Source organism: Monodelphis domestica, chromosome 2 (assembly GCF_027887165.1).
Source record: "Monodelphis domestica isolate mMonDom1 chromosome 2, mMonDom1.pri, whole genome shotgun sequence".
NCBI lineage: Eukaryota > Metazoa > Chordata > Mammalia > Didelphimorphia > Didelphidae > Monodelphis > Monodelphis domestica.
In genome coordinates, this window is record NC_077228.1 from 253,461,699 (window position 1) to 253,481,033 (window position 19,335).

General features: G+C 37.7%; 2 protein-coding genes across 2 annotated transcripts; both read right to left on the minus strand.

Annotated features, from left to right (window-relative positions):
- Positions 1–4,677: 4,677 nt before the first annotated feature.
- On the minus strand, positions 4,678–6,434 carry UTS2R (urotensin 2 receptor). The gene is given in 7 exon segments (XM_016429588.1): positions 4,678–4,818; positions 4,820–4,891; positions 4,893–5,033; positions 5,035–5,225; positions 5,228–5,384; positions 6,016–6,290; positions 6,293–6,434. Coding segments are annotated over 7 exon segments (1,119 nt in total).
- An 11,051-nt stretch (positions 6,435–17,485) lies between these two features.
- On the minus strand, positions 17,486–18,424 carry LOC100022712 (olfactory receptor 2T27-like). The gene has a single exon (XM_001374435.2). The coding sequence runs from the start codon at positions 18,422–18,424 to the stop codon at positions 17,486–17,488; it is 939 nt and encodes a 312-aa protein (XP_001374472.2).
- Between the last annotated feature and the right edge of the window lie 911 nt (positions 18,425–19,335).

Below are 19,335 nucleotides of genomic sequence, written 5' to 3' on the forward strand. Positions count from 1 at the left end.
CATTTATTTCACAAAAATTCACTAAAGATTAAAAATCCTTAAAAAATAGAATTTTCCAAATTGAAAAAGGAGGCACAAAAGCTCAATTAAAAAGAACACCTAAAAAATTAGAATTGGAAAAGTAGAAGTTAATGACTCTATGAGACATCAAGAAACAAGAAAAGAAAATAAAAGCAATGAAAAAAAAATAGAAGAAAACATGAACAATTTAATCAGAAAATCTGTCTCAGATTCCAGGCCTTCTGAAATAGGAGCCAAATGGGCAAAACCAGGACAATAGCACCACCAGTGCTGAGCTACAACTATGAAAATGAAGATCAATCAAGTTAGAGATGAAATAGTGCATAATTCCATTCTCCTTGAAGAGGTAAAGGACCAAGAGAAAGGAAGGTATGAAGGCCTGACATAATCATATCCCCATTAGATGATCATCAGATATACTTTTTGTAGGCTATACTTATGTCAGCTATACTGTCAAAGAACACAGCAATGGTCTCTAAAAGGTTAAAAACTTCTGATCTAGCTTTGGGATACTGGAGTGGGACCAGGGAAGGAGGTCACCCTGGGCCCCAAAGATAGTCATGATCTTATGGGTCTATTCCACCTAGACTCATAGATGTTTGTTTAGAGGTGATGGTAAAAATGGAAAAATCTGGATTGTTAGTGTTGCCCCAGACACTGGATATCAAGTTACAATAATTTCCCAATCTTTTTATGGCAAGTATTTGTGCAACATGTGTTTAAGACTTTGACAAGACTTGTTAGTTTGCATTATAAAGAGTATCCATTTCTGGGATAAAACCAGATGAGCTTGAAATCTCTCAAAGAAGTTAATGTCAACAATGAAAGTGGGCACTTTCCCCTCCAAAATTCACTTTTGTCTTAGCATTGATTGGAACTAATACTAATCCTTTCAAAATTCTAACAGGATATTGCAAACAACAATCTGGGACCTGATCCCTGCACTTTGACCCTCCATATAGACTGTGCAGAGGCTAACAAGATGATAGAAATGAGAAATGTTGGTGAATACTGAAGGAGCTCCAACCATCCACCATCTGAGCTGGATCCTGAAATATTTTATTTTGGGGACTCCCCAGTACCATAAGAGTGGAAAGATAATTTGAGTCTGGAACTCAGCAAAAGAACAGGTATATTCTCATTGCATAACAGGTATATGGGATATGCTCAAAGGGCAACCCATAGGATCCAGCTCTTGATTCCTGATCAGTCAGAGAAATAATTAGGGTGGATTTCAGAAGCCGTTTGAAAGATATGTTGGTTAATTGCATCATCATAGAATCCAGAATCTCTTAGGTAACACTCATAGTGGAGGTGCCTAAGAAAAATGGAAAGGTATGGATGTGGACTGATTACAGAAATTCTTTCTTTATTGAACTGAATTATCTCACTCCCAATGGGAGAACTCCTTCATTTTGTATTGCCTGGCACATATTCTTATAGGTATACTATCTCTGATATTTGTTTTTTTTTGCAATTCAAGTTGGAAATATGTATTTCTATGTGTGGTTATTATGGAATTGGTATTTGGTGAGAAAGGGGTCAATCCTTGGATATAAAACTTAGTCCCTATTTGCATAATTGAAAATCTGTTACTCTAAAAAAGAATTACATATCCCAAGAGCCCACTGACTTCCTGTCATTATGTATTTCATGTAGACAGAGGATAAAGGGCATGGGCTTTGGAGGCTCCTTTGCTCTGATGTAGAATCAGCAAGTATGGTGGTAAGGTGGGGATGGCTGAAATGGCTAACCAGCCATGGCCATGTGGTTTTTATTTTGTGTCCTCTTTATTCCTTGTCATTGATTCAAACTCCTAGTAATTATGTTCTCTAATTTTAGAGGTTCTTTGCAGAGCACCCAAATTTCATTTAACAGACAGATTAGTTTTATACAAATGAATATTTACTTCAAAGGTATGGTATGGACAAACATACAAACTTTCCTCACCAACATCTGGAAGATATATTTTCCTCTCATTATCTGGGTTGGGGAAGGGGATTAGGTTCATAGCTTGATTCAGTTCTGCCACATTCCAAGCCCCAAACCCTCCTGGACATGCATCCTAGTATCTTGGCTTCTTTAGGATGTTTCTGCTGAGTTGGTAGCAATATCCAGTATGGAATCATGCCTCTTTGTTGACTATGGCTCCAGCTTCTATGTCTGGGATCTTCACCATCTCTAGGTGGAACTGAAGAGGAAAAACAAAATCAATAAAACCCTTAAGCCAAATTCTTGGGGATTCAGGGCATAAATGGGAGTGTTAAATAAATGTAATAGCCCTAACCCTGATTAATTCTGAGATCTCTAGCTTGTAGGGAAAAGGACCCCCCTAGAAGCTGCCAGCAAGAAACTCTCCCACGGGGGCAACTAGGTAGCACAGAGGGGTTTTCTTGGCAAAGATAGTGGAGTGGTTTACCATTTCTTTCTCTAGTAGATTAAGGGAAACAGAAGTTGTGATTTGCCCAGTATCACATAGTCTGCACATGTCTGAGGCTAGACTTCAGGTCTCCCTGACTCCAGGCCCAGTGTTCTTTCCATTGAGCCACCTGTCAAAATCTTACAACTAGACAATTGCCAGTGTGGGATTGGGGTAAGGTACACAAGAACTACCAGTTGCTGAGTTGATAAATGACTTGGTTCAGGGATACTAGCCCATAAAAATAATTTCTCTTTCTCCCCAATTACTACCTTCAACACCCAATTCCAAGTCCAACCTGGGAGGAATAGACTGCATTAACTTCTCTGTCTCCTATGTGTGTGTGAAAAATCTTTCTATCCTTACAGAGTCCTTGCTTTTGTTTTGCCAATGCTATGTTATTTGGGAACAATAGAAAATGAAGGAAAAGGTTAAAGGATACAGTAGGTTTGGCCAGGAAGAGTTCTCATCTCTTCATGTTCCTGAATTTGTGAACTTTTAGCCAAGGTAATTAGCCAACTTAATAAGCAAAACAAAGAATTAATAATAGTAGAGAAAGATTTTAATTTGAACTTTCATTCCCTAGTCCAGTGAGAGCAAACCTTTTAGAGACTTTGTGCTGTGCCCCATCTCCCCCACAAGTGACAGGTGTCCTCTATCCTCCCCATACCCTCTCCAGAGGGTAGGGAGGAAGTGCTTCCATTGGGCTACTGGGCAGAGGGGTAGAAAAAATGCTCTATGGGCAGGTGAAGAGGGGGGAGGCCTGAGTGCTCTGCTCCCATCCAGCCCTGCCACCTGTGAGCTGCCCACCTTAGTTCCTGTGTGCTCCCATTTGGGGTGCTGAGAAGTGGGGCTGGTAATATGAAAAAAGATCATCAGGCAGAGTGGAGAGGGGGAAGGGAGCAGCTCTGCTGAGACCCTCTGTCTTTCTAATAATAAATTCTGTGGGTGATGGTGGGTGGGGAGGGTGTTGTGTGCCCACAGAGAGTGCTCTATGTGCCATCTTTGGTATGCATGCCATAGGTTCACCATCACTGCCCTAGACTACAGCTATAGATCTATATTTTTAGTATATTTATATTTATATCTGCATCTATATCTATTTCCCTATAATTGACATATCTAGGGACTTATAGAACTATACATAGACATACAGATATCTATTCACATATATGTACAAGCATACATGTTTCTATGTGTATACTAAGTGCTTTTTATGTGAGTATATGTATACATTTATATGTGTACACACACACACACACACACACACACACACACATTTTTAGTGAGCCTAAAAGCCAAAGACAAAAAGGTAAATGGAATAATTGTGTTAAGTGGGTTTTCCTGGGTGTTTCTGCCACCAAATAGAGAAACTGAAGCTTTTGCTACATATAGAACTGAAAAAGAATATGTGAAAAAGAGTATATGAAACCATGCATTTCTGGGATACATAGCTTGATTTTTAAATATATATATATATGAAATAAATTAAGCAAATTAATTTTAAAGCTGTCTTTTAAAAAATCTTTTGCGCTTCCTTCTAGTCTGTACATTTTTAGGAATGATAGCATCTGAGAGTCAGAAAGCACTTCATAAGTTATGTAATTTAATGTCCTATTAGATGCATAATCTAATCTAAAGTGTGATTGTAGTGTTATGGGACATGAATGGGGAATAGAGGCATAGGATATGCTGAGGCATACTTAAATGTCTCAATTTTTTTTTGAAATTTTGCAACTCCTGTTTAAGATTTATTAAGGTAGTTAAAAATTAATTTTTAAAATGTTTTGTTATATTCTCTTTAATTTGATGGATTAAAACATTTCCCTTATGACTGTGATTTCAATTAATGCTTGCCTTAGAAAATAAAATTCCCTAAGAGTATTCTAATGAAATGTGAACATGCATGCCTATTTGAAAGGATGAGGAGGGAGGGTTTGGAAGGGAGGGCTGAAAAACTGGGGAAGGGGCCATCAGGAAGGCAAGTGGGAAACTTGCTCCTAGGTGCTGAGTACATTCCTGAGGAGCAGGGATGCTATTGGAGTAGGTGTCAAGGGAAGGTCACTCCAAGTCAGGGACTGAGATATTACTTCCACTCTAAGCAGATTTTGGGTTACAATGATGCAATTCCAGATAAATACTTCAAATCTCTTTGGACTTCATTAGCCCTAGAGATCATCCCAAGTAGGGGATGGGGCAGGGCTGGATAGAAATGTGACTGCTAAAATATTGCTAGCTTAACCAGAGATCTTAGAAACTATGAAAATTTCTCTACAATGCTGACTACTGGTGGCTGACTACTACCTGCCAGAGATCCTCCTGAACTGGTTGTCCCTCTGAAAGATGCTACTAGGACTAGTACCACTATTATTGCTTCTGAAAACTTTGCTAGCCGTGTAGGTATTCTTTGTAGTTCTTGGTCAGAAGTGTGTAAAGGAAAGGATTGATGCAAGCTGTTATTGTAGGTGAGGCAGGTGGTCAAGTAGTTTATGATTCGAATGACTTTGGCAGACAGATGCAAGAATTCACAGTATTGAGAGAAGAGCTGCCAGGGGAAGAAACAAGCCCAGAATACCAGCACAATGGTGAAGATAGAGGAGATAGAAGACCTTCAGGTTGGGTAGCCACTTAGTCATCTTAAAGGAAACTACTTGAGAGTACCAGTAAGTTCTGGCCAGGCAGATATACAGAAAACCAATGATCACCCCAGGTCCCACAGTACTGGTCCCAAAGAGGATAGATAGGCAAACCTGGTAGGACATCTTGCTCCACGTTGGTAGGCAATTTTTTTGTCTCTCTGTACCAACTGGATCATTATCAACATGGGGAGGGTCAGCAGCAGAGACATCAACCAGATGCGCACAGCAATAGTCTTTTGGTAGTTCTTGGAACATTTCATCATGTCCAGGGGCTTGAGGATTGCAAAGTATAGCTCACTGCTCATGTAGTAGTTGTTTCTCAGTAACCGAGAATGACGATTGTCTTTGTGCATTTTCATCTATGGTGTACCCTCATGTGACTTTGAAGTCCAAGATAGATGAGTGTGCACAAAGACACTTGTGCGTGAAAGAGATTTAAGTGGAAAAGTCGATGCACAGAGACAGTTCCACTCTCTCGGCGTTGGAAGCCTGGGTCCAGTGGCACAAAAGGTCGTTACACCTGGAGACTTCCTCAGCTGCATTGGATGGCCTGTGTTGTCCTTTGTGCTCCAACACGCCCTAAGCACTCCACAGGGCTTTGCTGCGTCGCCATCGCAGCTGTTGAACCTTCTTATTGGTTTCTTCCGCCTATTCTGCCAAAACAGTCTTCACATGCTGGGTGAGCAAAGCCCTGGTTCACCAGGAGTCGACAACAACCCGATGGCTACCCTCACAAGGTTTGGCCGGCCTGTGGAAGCCGTTGCCCGGGGGTGTGGCCGCTGCCGCATGCTAGCAGCTACTAGGAGCCACAAGTGAGAGCTGGGTGTCAGGTGGGGGTCAGTGGCTAGAGAGCTGCCCTAGGAGGGCATGACAGGCCCTCCATACCAGAGTTACTACCCCTTTCTGAACACCCCATACACCCCATACACTGTTCATGACAGTCAGAGTGAAGATGCTTGCATGCACAGTCAGGAAATCCAAACTGAAGAGCACTCGGCAACCTATATCACCAAAGTGCCATTTCTGAATGAAGTAAGTGCTGACAATGAAGTGAATGGTGAGGAGACAAAGCAGATCAGCCAGGGCCAAATTGATTATGTAAATATACATGGAAGCTGAGGAGTGCAGGTAATGATACATCACCACCAGTGTATGGAGGATGCCAATTACCCCCACCAAGCACATGATAGAAAGCAGGGTCCCAAAGGCATGGCAACCAGGTCTTCTACTGATCCAGCCTCCAGAGGCCTCTCCCAGGTAAGGGAACTATTGGAATGATTGTAGAACTCAGGATTGGCCACTGCCATTGGAGTTAATGTGGCAAACTTTGCCCCAAACTCCTGGTTCATAACCATTCTTTCTTGCCCTTAACTGTACTAGCACCTGGAAGATGGTCCTAAGGGAAGAAGATTTTGGTTAAACATATTTGATAATAAATATATGAGACTTAGATTCTGAATTCAAAGGGTAAAAGGGATAAGGAGATCAAAAACTCCCTATTCTCACTTAGCTTCTCATGAGTCACTTCTCCTTATTAAATGATTTTATGAAGATGAATTTTTAGACATTGCCATAGTTATTATTACTACTATGTAATTAACTTGCCTCAAGGTATACTACAGGTGCTTTGTTTGGTCTTTACTAGGGCTTGCTTCTCTGTAAACTGTTCATGAATTTAGCTGCCCTAAGCCATCCTTTGCCTCCCTTTATTCCCATTTCCATACTCTAGCAGCCTCTAATGAACCAGTAATATTGCACATTTCACCATTAATTAAGAGTGAAAAGACACAGCTAATATTTGGGTATGTAATATTGAACCAGTCACTTACTTTTTCTTGGCCTGAGTTTTTCTCTTGTAAAAACCTGTAAAATGATGTGGTTGATCTAGAATCATCTCTAAGGCACCCTCCTTTTCCAACATTCAATTCTTTTCTATTAAATAATCTACAAAATGGGAATAACTTTTGAAAAGCACCAAACCAAGTCTTTATCTTGAAATTGAGGTAGGTTAACACTAGTGCCTCTAGATTCAATCCTGCTTTCAATTCTGCCTCCCTTCACAAGTCTAAGTCTCTGTAGCTCAGTGCTATCTCAGGGAACAAATGGTAGTAACAACAGTAGCATAGTATTGTCAGTGACTAAGAAGCAAAGTTTCTATGTCCTGCAGTAATTGGGATAGAGCTCTCCCTACTATAAGTGACTAAAAATAGCAAGTGATATTAGGTCACCCAAAGGCTACTTTCCCTTCAGGACTTTTTATTTTTTTGCACATTACTCATTATGTCTTCAATGATTTCTAAGATGTTTGTCCTTCCTATTCTACTGTCACTTTGACAATGGTCAGGGTCAGGGTCAGAGGGATTTGTTTACTTGACTTCATCTAGGGCACCATCAAATCCCTAGAGGTGTAAAGAGTTAATAATCACCCCTTAAACTATCACATGATTTTAAAGGTTATTCCAGTCATACTTGGGGTCCAGAGAACATATTGTCAATCAGCCCAAAATGTGGAGTGTCAGTTGAAGCAATTTTAAAGAAAAGTAATTTTACTACAGTTTACTATAATTTCTCCTATTCATGCTAGTGTACTTTAAATACAAATAGTTCAAGAAAATATCATAATTTTACTTTGAAATAAAATTTGTTGTTCTATGATCTTTCTAGCTTTAATAGCATCTAACCCTCTGGGTTTAATTCTCTAGTCTTTAAAGTGAGAATGGCTGAAAGTGAATACTAACTGGCCTGTGTGAGGTGCTACCTTATCAGCACAAGAAGATGTGCTGCTAATTCCAAACTAGACCAACTACTCCTCCCCACCTATAACCCTATCCTCTCTTATTCAGACAAATACCTCCTCCTCAGCACTGTGGAGCAGTTGAATGGCTTAAATTAATGCAAGAATATCAGTCCCAATAAGGCATGAAGCTAAGGTATGAATCTCTGGTAAAGGTAGTAATGTCTAATGTTTTCTGCTCCTCCTGAGTTTAGCATTTTCCTCATTTACTCAATAATATTACAAACACATTTCCTCATGTTCTCTTAGCTGGATATATATTATATAATTAATGCTTATTATATAGCAAAACTGAACCTTGACAGCAAATACCAGAGACTCCACACAGTGCACACTTCTAAATTATTTGAAAGCATCTCACCATTCAGATCATAGCATTGTTAGGCTTTCTCCATCCTACACTACTCCCCTCTCTTTTTATATCACCTTTAAAACTAGGAAGTCATTGGTCAACCCCAAAGACAGCAGCTCTGCAGCTCAACAGGATGTCAATCTTCCTTTCATTTTGTTAGGGGTGGAGATATTGAATTGGGAATGAGAACCCCCCTTCTTCTATTTGGAAATTCAGCCTGGCAGCTTTAGAGGTTTTTTTATGGGGAACTTTTCAGAAGTTATCCCTTTCCTTTAAGAGTAAAAGAGCTCTTGCTGTCTGTAGCTGAAAAGGCAGAGAATGGGAACCATCTGGTGAAGTAGGCTTAAAATCCATGCTCCCTTATTTTGGTTCCCCTTAGTTTCCTCATGCCGGTTCAGTGATGAGAGCCAGAAGGGAAATCTCACCAGGATGCCTACTTTCTTGATCTACCTGGCTATCCAGTAGCAACACAGAAATGCAACCCCATTTTCCTCACAGTGCTGGAGATATTAATAGCCTGGAGCCCCTCCTTCACTCATTGGCTATGGAGAGAAACCCTAAGAACAGATAATAGCTGGTTAAAAGGTCTGAAGATTTAAACTCTCTCCAACTTTAAGAAACAGTGGAAAATTTGAGTTTGAGAAATATGTCAATGATTTCACTGAGTGGGTGAGTAAGCTTGAAGGAAGGGGAAAGGGTTATTCTCTTACAGCTTAGTAAGTAAAAACATGTCCTGAAATAGCAGAAGCAAGGAGCTGGAGATACCACTGAGAAAGTAAGTGATGACATTCATGTAAATCAAATCAAAGTCCTGTAGCTTTACTGGGATCCATGCCTCCCTCTCTTGGCAAAGTTTACTTTCAGTTAACTAGGAAGTGTGGTGAATAGTGCACTGGACTTAGAATAAGAAAGACCTGAGATCTAACCATCCTTTGACATCTACTAGCTTTGTGACCCTGAGCAATCTTTGTTAGCCGTAGCATTATCATATGTAAAATGAGGATAATGAACTGGGAAAGCATAATGCCCTTTTGATTCTGGCAAACCATGTGTTCTAGCTCCTCACTTGAGATAATTCCAATCTTTTGTGTAAAAATTGAGGGGCTATAGAATAGTTTCATGTGAAATAACAAGATGCCATTAAGGATACATCTTATAAGTTGACAGATCCATTTGACAAGTTAAAAATTCCTGGTAAAATCTAGGTAGTAATATAAGTAGGTGTCAGCTAGGAATCAGGAAGACTTGAGTTCAAATCCTTCCCCAGACACTGTGTGGCCCTGGGAAAATGGGCCATGCAGTTTTCACTCAGTTTCTTCACCTGCAAAATGAGAGTAGGACTTGAAGACATCCAAGATCCCTCCCTGCTCTAAATCTATAATCTTAGGATGCATGAAGGAGAAAGTTCCTGAAAAATAGCTTGTAGTTTTCAATCTTATTTGGAGGAGTTATATAAAAAGTTTGCAACATAATGAATAAAGGTGAGACATAGCATAGTAATTGGGATGCAGAATTAAATCTACTTTGGTAAATTTATTGATAGAGAAAAGTGAGGAATGATTATTGCCACAGGAATTAGACACCTTTTCTTTGAGTTAGGCTAATTCCAGATTCTCTGCCACAAAGAGTCAGCTTTACTTTCTTCTGTGTGCAAAGCTTTGGCTATTTTCCTTGAAGCATAAACATGAGTGCCACCTATCTGACAGGAAATCTCTAGATCCTCTGTGTTTCAAAGAGAAACTTCAACTGGTCTGAGCCTAGATGCTTCATTGCATGTAACAATTTCAGGAAATTTCTGTAGGGGCAGGTTGCAAAGGAAAAGATGGAACATTGAAAGAAGAGATGATTGACAACCAGAGATCATTGGGAACAGATGATGGGAGAAGAAAGTTGACCTGGGGGAGCTCTTAGAGGAACTCAAGGCTTTTGAGCTGGGTTCTTAAGGAGGCAGGAAGCAATTTTCCTTATTGCAGATTTTGTCACCTGAGGCATATTTTTACATCATTATACCTCTTAGAACATCTTTCAAGACTGTCAAGTCTCTCCGGACCTGTGGGGTTTTGGCCTCTCCGTCAGAGAGCCTGACTCTCTCTCCTGCCTATTGTATTTCCCCTGATATTCCTTTACCCTTCTAATAATTAGCTTAGCGTGAGAAATAGTGGGAAGGGAAGGTGAAACTCTGCCCGGCTTCGAAGCTGACAAAGTGAAGGACCTTTTGGGACATATATAATAGGGACCCCAATTCCCTCATTCCAACTCCCCACTACCTTATATCTAACATCTATCTATTAAACATGTTCAAATAGCAGTCATATTTTTCTAGAGTTATTCAAAGGAGTTTTGAAGGAGTTACTCATTGTAGCAGAGAACAACCACTACCTGTGTTGATCAAGAACCCTCCCCTGCTGAGTCATCAGACTTGGGGGAAGCTTATCTTTCTGGCCAATTTGTGCAAGGGAATTTTGGGGTACCCCCTCCATCACTCTATAGGGGAGACTTCCCTTCAACTCCCCATCACTTACTTGCAACGGGGGAACCCCATTTTCCTGAATATTCCCCCTGATATCGCAGCCTAGAAAGAGTGAGTATGTGAGCTCAGTAGGAGTCGATCCACCTGGACTTCTACCCTTCATCACCTCACCTTGCTCACTAATTGTAGCTCCATCTACTTCCACCTGACCGTCAAAAACCATCCCCAAAGAAGAGTCAGTTACTGTATCTTAAACAATCACTACATTTCTTAGAAATGAAACTTTGTCCTCTATCATGAAGGCATCTAGCAGGAAAAAGATGAATTGGTTGATCAAAAGTAGTAGAGGGCCTATGTTTGAATACTTCTATAAGAAAAAGAAGCCCTGGATTCATGTATCAGAAAAATCTACAGAAGTTCAAGTGGTTCTAATGCAGGTTAATGGTGTTTAATGGGTTTTGCAGCTTTTCTTTGTTTGTATCTTCTTTCCATCTTGGCTATACTAGTATTTTCCTTTATGATTAACAAAGTAGTCTCCTATCGGTACCATGCTGACTCTGTCTAAAACTGTATTTTTGAGTCCTGAGGAGAGTAGGAATGTCACTAAATTAGTGGGATATAGGATATACCCAAGAATCAACCCACAATGTCCAACTTATTAACACCCAACAATTGTGAGAATGAAGTAGGAAAATTCCTTTGTGTAATGTAAAACTTCAGTGATTATCTCCAGGACTGGTCAAAGTTATCATAAAGTTCAGTAACCAATAAACATAGCTTATAGAGATGGAATATAAAAAGAATGATAAGATGCTTGTATGTAGGCTGTTAGGCTATTAAAAGAAAACCAAAGTGGTTCTTAGAATTTTAGATGGCATGGATCATGTTCTTTTAGATAGAAATTACTTTCATATTCAAATAGCAAAGGAATATACGATTTCTTTCATTTGCTTGTTTGTTTTGCTTGTTTAAGCTATCTTGGGGACACTTTTACCTCCCAGAGACTAAAAGAGAAAGTAAAACATTGGTATACTTTGATTGCATCATTTTTTTTTCAAGACCCTGGAAAAGCATGAGGAAAGACTGATGAAAGTGTTTCAAGAGGAAAATAGTGTGAAGCTTTCTACTGATGTGTCAGTTTTTTAGAAACTCTGCCAAGTAACATAGTATCTTAACTGTGAACACCAATGCAGAGAATCCAGAAGTGCTCTTGACTTGGCCATATCCCCAGAACCTTCATGATCAAAGGACTTTTGTAGGATTTGGTTATTACAAAATTATAGGAACTTTATTGCTAGATATTGCAATATCCTTGGAGCCAGTGATCTTAGTACTTCATATACTTAGTACTTCATACTTCCCATGTGCTTCAAAACAAATCAGAGATAGAAACAAAGAAATTAAAATTTATTATTTACATAAAGATTAATAGCAACCATCTTTGGGATCCTCAAAAAATTGAAACAAAATGGATACCACTGTATATAGGAATGCAGTGGAATATTATGCCATAAGAAATAATACATTTGAGGAATTCATAGATATAAAGAAAAGTTTCTATGAAATTATGCAGAATAAAATAACAAGTGCCAAAAGAATGATACACATAATGACTCCAGCCATTTAAATAAAAGATCATTAAAAGAAAGTTTAATTCAGAGGAATGAAAAAGTCGGTGAAGGTCTTGGGGAACAGATAATGAAATTTATTTTTCTTCTAAATATGAGACTACTAGAGATCAAAAGGTACTATGGTATCTATTTTCATTGTTTCAGCACTTTTGTTAGTTTTTCTTCCTAATGAGAGAGGGAGTTGGAAGACCTCTATACTGAAGAAAACAGATGTAAACTCATATGTGGATTTTTCCTTTTGGATTTTTCATACTATAGCTACCAACTCTTTTAATCTTGATGATGCCATTAAAATAATCTAATCCAGATAATCTACAACTGATATTGGGTGAGAGAGGGGATTAAAGTACAGGAGGTTAATACTACAGTCTAGGAACAAAGGAAAAGAAGTGAATGTGAAGAAGGATGAGAAAATGTTTCCGTCTTGCCCCTACACAAATAAATCAGCACTGCAAAGTAAGGATGAGAACCAAACAGTGCCCAAAATAACAACAGAATGAATAAATAATGTGCAGGGAAGGCTAGTTACTTAAAAAGACCAAGGGCAAAAGAAACAAGGCAATAAATTAAATGGGAATCCCAGAAATGATGGAAAAACAAGAGACTCCAAAATGGATCAGATAAAAAAATAAAATCACCTTAAGAAAGAAAGAAATGAATAAGAGTTCTCAAAGTAGAAATCAATAAGACAAAAAATCTATTCAATTTATCATATCTCTCAGAATTTCTATATTTGAGACTCTGAAAAAATGGGAGATTTGGAATCCAAGGTATAGAAACTAAAGAAAATTTGACAGAACAGAAATAAAACATTTGAAAAACACATTGGTTCTATTCAAGCCAAATTAGCTGAATTTGATGATAGAACAAACAAAATGATTAAATGATCATAAATCTCTAATGAAAGCATAATTAATTAAAGGTTAAATACTATGTTTTTAAAATTAACATAAGAAATTTGTCTAGAAGGACACAGAAGAGAAAAGACAGGATAAGTGAACCCACTGGTCATCAACACAATGAAAGCTCAAATTTAACCAAAATGATTAAAATTTACCCTATATCATTTATTTATTGATCCTATTTACATTTATTTAATTTTGTCTCAAGAGGGGAGGAGGGGGTTCTTGACAGCCTCTCATTTAAAATTTCCAACCAATCACATTGTTTCCCTTGCCTCAGCTATGTAATCAATCATGTTGTTCTCAGCCTCATGATATTACCTACCATTTTGTTCTTTGTCCTATGCTTTGAAATGGAAAGAATATACCAATAACCTCTTGAAAGAGATCCCAAAATAAAAAACCTGGAATCAAGTTCCTCCACTTTTGTTGTTACTGGTCCTTTCTTTTCCCTTTTAAGTTCTTCTTTTTATTTATTTATTTTTTAAAATTTTATTTAATTAGGTGATTTAGAATATTTTTCCATGGTTGTAAGACTCATGTTCTTTCCCTCCCCTCCCCCACCCCCTTCCTGTTACTGAAGTCTAAGTCTGCTAATAAAGCAGATTTTCTCTCTCAATCTAACTGTTTGAAATAATGCCTTCTGTTGAGAAACTTGCCTAGAAGGTGATAAATGAAGTTCAGTAAATAAAAGCCAGCAGTATCATTGATCATGATATGAAAAGGGAAATTGAGAATTGACTTGTAGTAAAATAAATGACCTAGAATTCACTGCAGTTCTTCTATTTTTGTATGAATGTTTATCGGTTGTGTGAAGAGTGGATCAAACTTTCTTTGTCTATCAATCAGCAATTTAAAACGAATCAATCAGGGAGCCAGCTGGGTGGCTCAATGGATTGAGAGCCAGGCCTAGAGACAGGAGGTCCTGGGTTCAAATCTGGCCTCAGACACTTCCCAGCTGTGTGACCCTGGGCAAGTCACTTAACCCCCATTGCCTAGCCCTTACCACTCTTCTGCCTTGGAGCCAATACACAATATTGACTCCAAGATGGAAGGTAAGGGTTTAAAAAAAAAATAAAACTAAAACAAATCAATCAAAAGTTTAAACACCCCTACATGACACTAAGTAAGGGAATTCCCAAGTCCCTTACTAAAAGTGGGTGATAACCCCAGAGGCAACTTCCCTGCCCCCAGGCAAGTGAATTCTTTTGATTTCTACTTTGCCTTCTGGTTCTATGGCATCTGGGCTGTTTTCTTGTATGACTTATTTTTGGATTCACTCGACATTCATTTATTAAAAATTATATTCTGCAGCAAGCCCTGTGCTAGGCAATGGGGATATAAAAGCAACATAGTCTCTGTCCTTAAGGAGTCCACCATCCAAACAGAGGACACGTGTACATATACTATAGATACAAGATAATTAGGGATTGGTGGAGAGGGCACTAACAGCTGTTAGAACTAGGAAAGTCTTCCTGTAAAGGTAGTGTCTGAGTTGAGTCTTTAAGGAAACCAGGAACTTTATGATGTGGAGGTGAGGAGTGATAGGAATAGGAGAGGTGAGGAGAAAGTTAAGAGTGAAGAGTAGATAATGGAGGTAGAGGGGCACCTTTTAGGAAAAAATATTCCTAGCTCCTGAGAAGGCTTTGAGTTGTTATGGGAGTCAGAAGATATGCCGCTTCATCAATGTATGACAAGGCAAAAACTAGATTTTGTTCACTTATTCCCATTAGTTTCATTTGGCCAGTTATACTTTTTAAGAAGTCATTTTCTTCAGTATCATTTTGTACCTCTTTTGACAAAACTGTTACTTCTCTTTTTACAACATATATAAGGCTCTTATTTCTTTTCTTATTTTTCTCCAGTTAATGTTTGTTTTTCAAAAAGAATGTTGCTCTTTTTCAACACTTCTAAGAATATGTTTTGGATTTGTATTCATTTTGCATTTTTCTTTGAGGTTTCGCTTATAGAATCTCTTCCTCTGGTTTTGTGTCTTGAACTTCTCTGTCAGTATAATGTATTGTTTTGACAGAATTATTTTTCTGTTTACAAAATTTTCAGGCTATTTCTTGAATGTCTACTTGACATTAAGACTGGGCTCTGTTCACCATTGGGAGGAAATCTGGGCTGTGTTTTTGTCCTCATTGGTCCTTCTGCTGATTGTTTTATTATAAAGTAATAAAAATCTGCTCATTGCCATTCTGATCTGTGTGTGCTCTGAAAATTCCTTGCTGCCATGTGGGAGGAAGATCTGAATTGTTCTGTTTGGTCCCAGAGATGTAGTAAGGAGAAATTGCAAAAAGGTAAATGTAGACTTGATAATAAGGAACAATTTCCTTATAATTAGGACTATAGAAAAGAGGGTTCAAGAAGTAGTACAGTCACAATGAAGGAAAAGCAGAAAGAAGTGCACCTTAGTTCACCACTACACATTCCTGACACAGATCTAGAAAGGATACCAGACCAAATTCTGATTACAAAATTAAAAAAAAAATCACAATCATCTTTCCTGCCAGGGTCAGCAGGCAGTCTCTGTGGGGCACTAGGGATCAGGTCTGTTGACCAAGGATATGTACCTGGATAGGAAGAGACCTCACAGATTCAGGATATGGGGAACTTGAGGTGGCAAATACCTAGGATATGGCTACATGGTGGGATTTTCTGTTTACTAAGTTAGAAAAAAAATTGGAAACTAAGAATACATATTTGTCTCTGATCTCAGGAGAGATTCAGTTCTAGCCTACAGCACAGGCTCAATCTTATAAGGAAAGGGCAGAGGTTTCTCTGAATTTTCTAAGCTTCCCACTAGGTTAATAGTGACCGAGTCCAATTCCAATAGTACCCTCCTTGAACTTACAACCTGGAACAAGTTAACAGAACCAAAACAAAAGAAAACAAAACAAAAGAAAACAAAAACAAGACGGAGGAGTTAGAAAGAAATTCCATGTAAAATAACTAGGAAAAAGTATAAAATATTTAGGAGTCTAACTGCCAAGACACATACATGATCTATATGACCACAATTACAAAACACTCCAACACAAATATAAATATAAATAATTGGAGAAATATTAATTGCTCATGGGTATGAACCAATGTAATAAAAATGACAACACTATCTAAAGTAATTAACTTATTTAGTACCATACCAATCAATCTATCAAAGAATAATTTTTATGAAACTAGAAAAAATAATAACAGAATTAATCTAGAGAAAAACATTCAAGAATATCAAGTGAATTTATTTTTTTAAAGTGAGAAAGAAGAGAGTCCAGATACTAAAGTATACTATAAAGTAATTATTGTAAAAATAATTTGCTACTATGTAAGAAATACAGAGTCATCAAGTGGAATATATTAGGCACACAATATATGGAAGCCAATTGAGCCTAGTAACAAGTTTTTAATATCAATCAATCAATATTTACATCAGACTGTGTTCCTGGTAATGTTCAATATCCCAGCTATTGTTGCAACAACTCACTATTCTCATCAACAAAAATTGATGAGAAAACTGGAAAACAGTCTGGCAGAAACCAGATATATACCAACATCTCACACCATATTCCAAGATAAACTCCAAGTTAATTTAGACTGAAAGGGTAACATCATTAGCAAATTAAAGGCACATGCAAGAAATTACCTGCCACCTCAATTGGAGATGAATGAATTCATGACCAAACAAGAGATAGAGAGGTTTGCAGAAGTTAAAAGGGGCAATAAAGTTTACTTAAAATTGAAAAGGTTTTGCATTAATAAAATCAATCTGTCTGATAAAGATTTAATTTATCTGTCCGATAAAGATTTAATTTCTCAAATATATAGAAAACTGACTCAAATGTATAAGAATAAGAGTCATTTCTGAATTGCTAGATTGTCAAAGGATATGAATTGGCATTTTTAGAGGAAGAATTACTAGTCATTCATATTAATTTGAAAAAATTATCTAAATTACTAATAATTAGAAAAAGGCATTTTCTACATAAAGTTACTCTGAGGTACTGCTTCATACCCATCAGATAGATGAAAAGAAAGATAGTTTAATACAGTTAACATATTCTCCCTAATTCTTCTCCAGGCTAAATCAATTGATTCAACTTATCCTTATTCAAAATAAACTCTTTTGACCCTCTTTGTCTTCTTTGTGCTTTCCACCTTATCAATTAACTTCCTAACATGTGGTGGTCAGAATGGCAACTCTGATCCCCAAAGCAGCAACATTAGTAATCCATTTTTAATAGGCAGTTTTGTGTATTTTTATAGTGATAATGTGCACTTCCCCAGCACTTTTTTCAAAGCTGCAACCACCTCCTTGTTCCTCAAGCTGTAGATAACAGGATTCAACATAGGAGTGAGGATATTGCTAAAAACAGAGAGAGCCTGGTCCTGCTCTGGACTATGAGAAGAACTGAGAGTCATATAAATGAAAATGTTAGGTCCAAAAAAGAGACTCACTACAGTTAGGTGGGAGGAGCAGATGGCCAAGGCTTTTCTCCTCCCCTTGACAGAATTCATCTGGAGGACAGTAAGAAAGATGGCAATGTATGAAGCTGTAATGAGACTAAAAGGCACTACAAGCAACACTATACTTGTCACCATCACTACTAACTCATAGGTTGAAGTGTCCTCACAAGAGAGCTTCAGGATGACTGGTACCTCACAGAAGAAATGATGAATCTCTCGGGAACCACAAATGGGGAAATTCATAGGGTAGACTGTATGGACTAGGGAACTTAAAGCACCACCAATCCAACATCCGATTGCCATCTGAAGGCAAACTGTGAAATTCATGATTACAGGATAATGTAGTGGATTGCAGACAGCCACATAGCGATCATAGGCCATGAGGGTTAGGAGAAGGCACTCAGACATCCCTAATGTAAGGAAGAAGAAGCTCTGGGTACCACAGCCAATCCAAGAAATAGTTTTTGTTCCAGAACAAAAGTTAGTTACCATCTTAGGCACTATTGTGGAAGTTAAGGTCAAATCAATTAGGGAGAGCTGACTGAGTAAAATGTACATAGGGGTGTGGAGCCGAGAATCCCCCCAGATTAAGAGAATAAGGAGTGAGTTTCCTAGAAATGCAATTATATAGATCATGAGGAGGATATAAATGAGGATACCAGAATGTCTAAACTCAGGGAAGAGTCCCAGGAGAATGAAATCTTCCATTGATGTCTCATTATTTCTCCTCATGATTCCACCTGAAAAATAGTTGAGTATAATAAGGCAATAAATAGCCTGACACTTATATCTGCTGACAATTGATTAAAAATGTGTTATTTCCTATGGTTGTTTCTATCTTTCTATTTATATCTTAGCCTCAGAATAACACTAAGATAATTTAATAACAAATATTTTTCTACTTGTTTATTGATGGTAATTAATTGTAGCATTTATAAGAACATTTTGTATATTATATATATTTTATTATATCATATTATTATTTTATGTATATTTTTGTATATATTATAGAAACTACATACTGTATACAATGGCCATCTTAGCCAACTCAGTGGAAGAAAAAAGATCATAAATATCATAACATTGTTTGGTATCCTTTAGACATATTAACTGAATTTTATTTTACTTGTCAGGTATCATAGAAATAATTAAACCTCAATTCCACAAATATTTATTATCTATAATTATCAAGGGATTTTACTCGGGCATTAGATAGTCATAATAAAGACTTTATTAATGTATAGTTTTTACATTTACATTTAGAGCTTTAGATTTCTTGTTGTTATTCAGTCATTTCAGTCATGTAATGACCCCATTTAGGGTTTTCTTGGGAAAAATATTGAAATGGTTTGTCATTTCTTTCTCCAACTCATATTACAGATCAGGAAACCAAGGCAAACATTGTTAAGTCACTTGCCCAGGATCACACAACTAGTAAGTGTCTGAGATTATAATTGAACTCTGGAAGATGAGTCTTCCTGACTCCTGGCACAGAACTCTACCAATTGTGCCATATATCTGTTCAAAAGTTTTAGATATGTTCTCTCATTTGAAAGTCATAATATCCTTCGAGGTAAATAGTACTCAAATGGATTTGTAGTCTCATTGATTCTTTCAAGGATGCAGATTATAACTCATGCATA

Coding starts and splice junctions, on each gene's coding strand:
- LOC100022712 (XM_001374435.2), bottom strand. CDS start 18,424: ATGAGGAGAAATAATGAGACATCAATGGAAGATTTCATTCTCCTGGGA.